Genomic DNA, 10,000 nt, shown 5'->3' on the forward strand with positions numbered 1-10,000 from the left:
CTCTCTCTCTCTCTCTGCCGTGTTTTCACATGTGTGAGTAATGCTCGGTGCAGCAGTCGTCGTACCACTCGTGCTTTGGCTACTTTCTTTCATTTCCATGGCAACTGTTAGGATATGTCACAGACACCTGTTGAGTATAAAACACATCACCACGTCTCCAGATGTCTCCACACACACACACACACACACACACACACATTAAACAGGATGAGTGTGTGATTAAAGACGCTGATATGCTTTTCATCAGACCCTCGCACTGATCCAGCAGCAGCACAGTTAATAACACTGACTGAGGGGTGTAGATTCAGCATGATATTATTATTATTATTATTATTATTATTATTATTATTAGATGAAATGATTATAGTTATTCAGCTTTTTTGCGAACACTCCTTCCTCTCCAGAGTGCCCAGCTGGGTGTGTGTGGGGGACTTTTCTGTGTTTAAAAACAGAGACTCAATTACCACCTCACTATTACCTAAACCCAACCCCCACCCGTACAGAATGGCTCCTTCACCCCGCACTCATTTATGGAGTTATCATAAATAAAAATCTCGACTTTCAACTCAAGAAATGTTTGATGATGGTTTCTGGAAGAGGCAGTGCAGTGCCCCCTGCTGCAGACCAGACAGAGTGCTGCCCATGCTGACCAGCTACAGTGAATACATGAGGGTCAGAGGGACTGGGAGTCCGTATTCACCCATCACTACAAACACCCCCAACACTGGGAGGGTGAAGACTAGCACAGGTGAAGCCAGCCAGCCAGCTCGGATACAACAGCTAACAGACCAAGACCAAGACCACACTAGGAGTGTGTGTGTGGGGGGGGGGGGGGTGTTGGGCATGCCATCAACCCACCCCAGAGAGAGTGAGGCCAGTTGTGCTCTCCATGACTCCGGCTGCTGATGGCAAAGGAGTCAAACCAGCGATCCTTGGATCATGGTGGCAGCGAATTAGCCTTTGTGTGACTGTTTGCTCTTCCTGTCTATTAAAATTAGAGCAGATCAGAGCATCAGGCAGTTTTTCTCGAGTGTGTAATGGTTTCTCTGAGCTTTTTAATGCCTCTGTTCCTTCAGGTATTCATTTTTACTGCTGCTTTAACAAAGATGGAAAAACTGTCTTTTCTGCGCTCTGATCTTCTATGAAGGATTCACTCTTCTTGTTGTCATAGTAATGGGTGGCTGTGAGTCTCTGATGTGTGTGTATGTGTGTGTGTGTTTGCACAGGATGTACAGGAGGACGTCTAACATGGCTGGGCTGACGTACCCCCCAGCTGTGATTCTTGCTCTGAAGGTATTCAGCTTTTATCTCGAAGAGCTTTTCATTGGGCAAAAGGTAAAAGAGACGTATATGGATACTAAGACTACAAAAAAAAAACATCCAATTCTCACCTTATGACAGCCTTTGAGGTAATCTAACAAACTCACACACCTGAAGAAACATCTTTAATCATCATTTTACATGATCGTCATAGAACATTTTTAATCCCCCCCTTAAATGTATTACTCCTTCAGATGTGTAGAATCACACTCTACAGATGATCAGATGATCAGAACATGGTTGGAGAGGATTATTCTGGAGGAGTCTTAGTGTCTTAATTAAACCTCAGACGTTTAGTCTGGTCTGATCTTGACTGAAGTTGAAGTGAGGGGTGAAGAAGATCACCATCATGGCCAGTTCCAGCCCAAGAGCAGATCAGCAGAACCACAAGATGAGTAAAGAAGCCTCCAGAAGTCCTAAAAATTCATCACGGTAGCAGGTAGTCCTTTGAGGTGAGGTGAACAAGCAGGAAACCCTTAGTGTCAAAATAACAGGCTCAGGGTCAGGGTAAGTCTAGGGTACGTCAGGGTACGTCTAGACAAAGAGCAGGACATCCAGAACTTGATGACTTTGGACATCTTGCCCAGATGTTTGGTCTCTTTCTGATGACTCTTTCTTGACTGGGTTGATTGTTGAGATCCACCTGCTTCCATGATGCTATTTTAGGAATATTGGGGACGTGTTTACTCATCCTGCAGTCAAATGATGAAAGCCATCTCTTCAGGTGTGTGAGTATAGTTAGATTACCTCCATCTCTCAGTGTTGATCACATGAAGATCAGAGCTCCAGATGTTTTAACCATGGATGCACCGATCCATCTTTTTCTGTTCTGATACTGATACCAATACATGAACTTTGCGTATTGGTCGATACCCGATACCAATCCGATACCATTGTAGAATTAATAAATCAGAAACCTGACCATCTGAGAGAGACTTAAGGCCTCAGGATTGATGTAATCATTACTTATTTACTTTATAAATCAAACTATAACACAAACACAGATATTAATGATTAATTTCTGATCAATGGTCACTAAAATGAATAACTGTGCTGGACCTCGGCTCAGTGCTGTCTGAGCTCAGGACTTTTATTCTGAAATTGGAAGTCTGTGAGACTAAAGAGGAGCGAGCAGCCCCTCCCTCCTCAGTTCTCCTTATATGGAAGACGAGCTGGATTACTGGCTGATAGCTGGTGACTGGTCGAGGGGACCATGCTGGTCAGATAGGGGGAGTCTTGCTGGTTGCTATGATCTGTGTATGATGTCTGTAGGTTACTCTGATCCTGGGTTATGAAGCCTAGAATACCGTCAGTGTGAGAATCTGGTTCAGTGAATGGATCAGACTAATTATCCGATACCCGATCCAGCTCATTTTGTCAGTATCGGGACTGATATCTGATCCTAGTATCGGATTGGTGCAGCCCTAGTTTTAACAGACAAAGGGTTTTATGGATGTATCCTCATATTATAGGTATATCCACCTTTATATCCGTCTTTATGAGAACTAAAGATGGTTCTCCATGGCAGTGGTTCTCAAATGGTCCACATTTGGACTATCAAGTGTTACTTCTATGTGAGGTGTGTGTGTGTGTGTGTGTGTGTGTTTATTGTTGTTTAGGTTTAATTGAGTTTCTGTTGTTGTTGCAGGATGTTGATAAATGGTCCTTCGATGTGTTCACACTTCACGAGGCGAGCAGTGAGCACGCCCTGAAGTTCCTGGTGTACGAGCTGCTCACCAGATACGACCTGATCAATCGCTTCAGGGTGTGTGAGACACACTGAAACAGACACACACACACACACACACACACACACACACACACCAAGAGAGCACAGTTCCTTCCCTCACACATACTCTCACTGGGACATTTGGCTCTCACTGACCCTTTGTTCTTCTGACCATTTATTCTTATTAACCTCCCATTACTCTGAGTCCTCCACACACACTCCTTTATCCTCTCTCTCTCTCTCTCTCTCTCTCTCTCTCTCTCTCTCTCTCTCTCTCTTCTTCTTTGTCATGCTCACTCCAACTGGCCTCCACCAAAAAAACCCCACAGATATAAATATCCGCTGTTCTAGAAGGTCGTCCCCGATCCACAGAGGTTTCAGAGTGTTCTCCCCCAACTGTCCTAAAATATTCTGCTACAGCTACCCTGGTTCCTTTAGATCTTACAGTTATTAAAACACTATAAAGCTGATATTAGTGATATTAACACATCATGTATTCATGGATGGTGGTGTTTGGTGAAGGGTGGTGGTGGTTGGTGATGGATGGTGGTGTTTGGTGAAGGGTGGTGGTGTTTGGTGATGGATGGTGGTGTTTGATGGAGAATGGTGGGGTTTTGTGGAGAATGATGGTGTTTGGTGATGGATAATGGTGTTTGGTGGTGAATGATGGTGTTTGGTGGTGGATGATGGTGTTTGATGTTGAATTATGGTGTTTGCTGATGAATGATGGTGTTTGGTGGAGAATGATGGTGTTTGGTGATGGATGATGGTGTTTGGTGGTGAATGATGGTGTTTGCTGATGAATGATGGTGTTTGGTGGAGAATGATGGTGTTTGGTGGAGAATGATGGTGTTTGGTGGAGAATGATGTTTGGTGGAGAATGATGGTGTTGGGTGGTGAATGATGGTGTTTGGTGATGGATGATGTTGTTTGGTGGTGAATGATGGTGTTTGATGGAGAATGATGGTGTTGGGAGGTGAATGATGGTGTTTGATGGAGAATGATGGTGTTTGATGGAGAATGATGATATTTGGTGGAGAATGGTGGTGTTTGGTGGAGAATGATGGTGTTTGATTAAGAATGATGGTGTTTGGTGGTGAATGATGGTGAGTGATGGTGTTTGATGGTAAATTATGGTGTTTGATTAAGAGTGATGGTGTTTGGTGGTGAATAATGGTGTTTGATGGAGAATGATGGTGTTCCATGAAGAATGGTGGGGCTTGATGGAGAATGATGGTGTTTGGTGGAAAATGATGGTGTTTGATGGTGAGTGATGGTGTCTTGTGGAGAATGATGGTGTTTGGTGATGGATGATGGTGTTGGGTGGTGAATGATGGGGTTTGGTGGTAAACCATGGTGTTTAGTGGAGAATGATGGTGTTTGGTGATAGATGATGGTGTTTGATGGTGAGTGATGCACAATTTCTTGCAGTTTTTTTATTCATCTTTATCTAACTCAGTGCTTCTGTGTGTGTGTGTGTGTGTGTGTGTGTGTGTGTGTGTGTGTATGTGTGTGCAGATACCAGTTTCTTCTCTGGTGGCGTTTGTGGAGGCTCTGGAGGTGGGCTACAGCAAGCACAAGAACCCCTACCACAACCTGATCCACGCTGCCGATGTCACCCAAACCGCACATTATCTGATGCTCCACACTGGCATTATGGTGAATGACCGCTGAAATCTCACTCCAGCCTCAGTAATGCCCAGAGTCTTATCCAGCTCCAGAAAAGGACCCGTGCTTTACTGTCCAGCTGTCGCCATGCTAATGTTTATCATTTCTATCATATAAGCTTTATATATCTCACAGTCTTGAGCGATCCTCACAAATGTTGACTTCTCTAATCCTGGGTCATTTCAGCGGTGATAAATTAGCACTAGTTAGCACTAATCTATGATTCTAGAATCCTATCTCCTTTTATAAGAGCTGTTCTGCTCTGATATTAATGCGGAGGCATAACTCCGGCTGCTGTGAAAATGAGACAGCATGGCAGTAACTTGGCAATGGTGCTGACAGCCATTTGTCAAGCTTTAGGCACGTTCAGAAAATGACTCTGTGCTCTGTCGTCTCTCAGCACTGGCTCACCGAACTGGAAATACTGGCCATGGTGTTTGCTGCTGCAATCCACGACTTCGAACACACTGGGACGACCAACAACTTCCACATTCAGACCAGGTAGCTTGAAACATTGTACACTAGTGATATCATTGCCACACCTTTGTCCATTTTTGCAGTTAAAGCTTGAGGCTCCCGTAAAGGACACGCTTATCACATGCATTTCTGGACAAGCTGAGAGAAGCTCCAGAAGCTTGATCTGAAGGTGGAGCAGCATGTGGGCTGTAGAGGCGGTAGAGTAATACTACAGGATTTTACACTAATATGACTCTATGGGTTCTGCAGCGTTACACAGCAGCAGTTCTGGAGAGAGGTTCTCCTCCTGCAGCTCCACCACCAAACCTCCATAGTGCAGTAGCAGCAGCAGCAGCGCTCCGGCCTGGAGTGGAAATGATGGAGACGCCGTTCTCCCCCTGTTACAGTCAGTGGAGCATCAGCATGATCCTGAAGCTGATATTTGAGGATAGAAATTCTACATAATATGTCTTTAAAGGGGAAAGGGCAATGCCTTGCTATTTCCATACTCAATCCACACACAGTCATGTGAAAAACAAAGTACACCAAGTGTTAAAATTAGGTAAATACACACCGAAAATGAACACCACATGTCTAATTATACCCTGTCTTTATTTATTTAACAAATGCTCTTGTCGCTGAATGCAATCAAATCTTCACAGCAGTGCTCCTTCAAAATCTAGTAGAAAGCTGTCTTCCCTGGACAGTAGAGACAGTTACTCCAACTAAAGCAGGACCTACTCTTTTAATACTCTTGATTTCAGAAGAAACAATGAAGGTGTCCAAATACTTTTGTCCATGTAGCGTACTTGTTTGGTTCACACCGAAACAGCAGGTGTGACAGGTGCCTCAGGCCACTTTTTTCCTTTGTTTTTGGATGAAATAGTGAATGAGCAGGCGTCCAAATACTTTTGTCCATTGAGTATCGCATTGATACTCTAACATCCACGAACATTAAGGTCTTTTTTTCTGCGGCACTGTGCTGATGTTGTTGCTGTTTTGTGCTGTTTGCTGCCAGACGGGCTTCATCTCACTCAGACTAATAAATGCCAATAGATTCTGAAGACCCGAGCTGATCTAATCCAGGGTAGCGGTCTCCTTAATTTGAGCAGGACACCCAGCGTTACTGCAGGCTAGAGAATGACCTTGACTTCCATGGTGGAGTTCTGTAAAGCATTCAAGCTCAGGTGCTGGGTAGATCAGCTGTGAGCTGGAAAAAGAGATTCATCAGATCTCAGATCACCATCAAACCGCTCCTCTTATTATTCCTAACGAGGACTAAAACGAGTTCTAGTACAATTAGGAGTGAAGGAATGTGTTTGGTTTGTACTTGAAAAGTTGAAAAGTTAAAAAGTTAAAAAGTTGTTATTGTACGGATATTATATAGTATTTTATTCTATTGTTGTTCTCATTCTTATTATTTATATTTACATACAATAAACTAGACATCAATATCTAGCTCACACAACAAACTGCTTTGCACTATATATATATATATATATATATATATATATATATATATTCTTATTACATTCTTATTTTTCTGTACTGAATCATTCAAAGTGGATACTGAATCATTCAAAGTAGATACTGAATAATTCATAGTAGATACTGAATAATTCATAGTAGATACTGAATCATTCATAGTGGATACTGAATAATTCATAGTAGATACTGAATAATTCACAGTGGATACTGAATAATTCATAGTAGATACTGAATAATTCATAGTGGATACTGAATAATTCATAGTGGATACTGAATGATTCATAGTGGATACTGAATAATTCATAGTAGATACTGAATAATTCATAGTAGATACTGAATAATTCATAGTGGATACTGAATCATTCACAGTGGATACTGAATAATTCATAGTAGATACTGAATAATTCACAGTGGATACTGAAAAATGTATAGTAGATACTGAATGATTCATAGTAGATACTGAAAAATTCACAGTGGATACTGAATAATTCATAGTAGATACTGAATAATTCATAGTGGATACTGAATAATTCATAGTGGATACTGAATAATTCATAGTGGATACTGAATGATTCATAGTAGATACTGAAAAATTTATAGTAGATATTCAATCTTTCATAGTGGATAATGAATAATTCTTAGTAGATTGAATCCTTTATAGTCATTACTTAATAATTCATAGAGGATACCAAATCATTCATAATAGTCACTAAATAATTCACAGTGGATAATAAATATTTCATTGCATATACAAAATAATTCATAGTAGAGACTGAATAACTCATAGTAGTTACTAAAAATGTCATATTCATACTCCTATTTTTTTTCCTTCTTCTTATATAATAATAATAATAAGAAGAAGAAGAATGAAAAGCTACAGAATAATTCATAGTAGTTGCTGAATAATTCATAGTGGATACTGAATCATTTTAAATACTTACCAAATACTTTATATCATAACTCAAAAATATTCTTCAGCCTGGGTACATAAGTTATGTAATTTTATATTGTTGAAATAAAAATAATCCAACTGTTTGAACAGTGACTCCTAACTTTTGAATGATATGGTATTTGTATAATGTCCGCATGAAATGCGATATAGAGGCTGTATGGTTGGAACTGTCAGAGGAGGATTTTCTGATGGTGAAACGTTGGTGTTGTAAGTGAGTAGGCCATAGGGGTCAGTCTGAGACAGAGAGGCGGAGGCTCCAGGGTGAAGCGCTCAGTGGAGGTGAAGCGCTCAGTGGACATGTTTTCTTTTCTGGATCGAATGTGTTTGTTTACCTGATGGGAAATGACTGTTCACCTATATGTGGGTGTTGTTTGCTGAAGTTGCGTAAGTGTGAGAGAGTTTCCCTCTTTCTGGCCGGGAGATCAGAGTAGAATAAGCACTGCTTCGGTCGCACTGTCTCAGAGCTAAAGCCTCAGTCAGGAGTTGGGGGAACTTGCAAGACAACTAACTAACTAGCTAACTGTGTACATGTACCAGCAGTGGATTTCTTAAGATCTAAGGATGTGAGTGTGGGTCCGCACTTCATTTGCTCATCAATTCACTGAAGATTCTGAATAATGTATACTAGATACTGATTCATTCATACTAGATACTGATTCATTTATACTAGATACTGATTCATTTATACTAGACACTGGATAATTCATAGTGGATATTCATTAACTCATAGTAGATACTGGATAATTCATAGTAGATACTGGACAATTTATAATGGATACTGGATCATTCATAGTGGATACTGAATAATTCATAGTACATAATGCACAATTCCTACATAATACTGGATAATGTATAGTGGATATTCATTCATTCATAGTGGATACTGAATAATTCATAGTGGATATGAATAATTCATGGTAGATACTGGATAATTTATAATGGATAATTCATAATAGATACTGGACAATTCATACTGGATACTGGATAATTTATAGTAGATATTCAATCTTTCATATAGGATAATGAATAATTCATAGTAGATTGAATCCTTTATAGTCATTACTTAATAATTCATAGGGGATACTAAATCATTCATAATAGTTACTAAATAATTCACAGTGGATAATGTATATTTCATAGCATATACAAAATAATTCATAGTAGAGACTGAATAACTCATAGTAGTTACCAAAAATGTCATATTCATACTCCTATTTTTTCCTGATCCAGTGTCTAGTATAAATGATTCATTTATACTAGACGCTGGATAATTCATAGTGGATATTCATTAACTCATAGTAGATACTGGACAATTTATAATGGATACTGGATCATTCATAGTGGATACTGAATAATTCATAGTGGATACTGAATAATTCATAGTACATAATGGACAATTCCTACTTGATACTGGATAATTTATAGTGGATATTCATTAATTCATAGTAGATACTGAATAATTTATAGTGGATATGAATTAATTCATGGTAGATACTGGATAATTTATAATGGATAATTCATAATAGATACTGGACAATTCATACTGGATAATGAATAATTCATAGTGGATATTAATTCATTCATAGTAGATACTGGGTAATTCATAATGGATACTGAATAATTCATAGTGGATATGAATTAATTCATGGTAGATACTGGGTAATTCATAATGGATACTGAATAATTCATAATAGATACTGGACAATTCATAATGGATACTGAATAATTCATAATAGATACTGGACAATTCATACTGGATACTGGATAATTCATAGTGGATATTCATTCATTTGTAGTGGATACTGAATAATTCATAGTGGATATAAAATAAATAATTTTATATACTGAATCATTCATGGAAAATACTGAATAATTCATAGTGAATAATAAATATTTTAATAGCATATACTAAATAATTCATATTAAAGACTGAATAACTCAAAGTAGTTACTAAAATGTCATATATACTGAATCATCTATTGTGTGTGCTGAATAATTCTTGGTAGATAATAAATAATTCATAGTGGATACTTGCCATATTATTTTAATTATAATTTTTCAGTGTCAGTCACGGAAAGAAGCAGATAAACGATTGATGAATATTGTAATATTTTGTTATGGATTCTACCACACTAACTAATCTACATAGATACTGTATGCATGTTTACACCCCCAGTCAGGAACCATCCTGTCCAAAGATCTCCCTCTCTGTGCTCTCTCTCTGTGTCAGTGTGATTGATGTGTTCTGCTTGTTTTGAGCAGGTCAGAGGTGGCCATCCTCTATAATGACCGGTCTGTTCTGGAAAACCACCACGTGAGCGCAGCCTACAGGCTAATGCAGGAGGACGAGATGAACATCCTGGTCAATCTGACGAAAGACGACTGGA

At 39.4% G+C, this 10,000-nt stretch overlaps 1 protein-coding gene across 1 annotated transcript in view; it reads left to right on the plus strand.

Moving 5' to 3' along the window:
• The window catches only part of pde1a (phosphodiesterase 1A, calmodulin-dependent), a 108,226-nt gene that overhangs the window by 91,417 nt on the left and 6,809 nt on the right, over positions 1-10,000 (plus strand). The window contains exons 5-9 of the mRNA XM_072685399.1: positions 1,227-1,293; positions 2,969-3,085; positions 4,568-4,708; positions 5,118-5,218; positions 9,876-10,000. The exon at positions 9,876-10,000 is cut by the window's right edge and continues 1 nt beyond it. Of these exons, the coding sequence (XP_072541500.1) occupies positions 1,227-1,293; positions 2,969-3,085; positions 4,568-4,708; positions 5,118-5,218; positions 9,876-10,000 (551 nt within the window). The remainder of the gene's footprint in view (positions 1-1,226; positions 1,294-2,968; positions 3,086-4,567; positions 4,709-5,117; positions 5,219-9,875) is intronic.

The sequence above is a fragment of the Salminus brasiliensis genome, chromosome 8 (genome assembly GCF_030463535.1).
Source record: "Salminus brasiliensis chromosome 8, fSalBra1.hap2, whole genome shotgun sequence".
In the NCBI taxonomy this organism is placed as follows: Eukaryota; Metazoa; Chordata; class Actinopteri; order Characiformes; family Bryconidae; genus Salminus; species Salminus brasiliensis.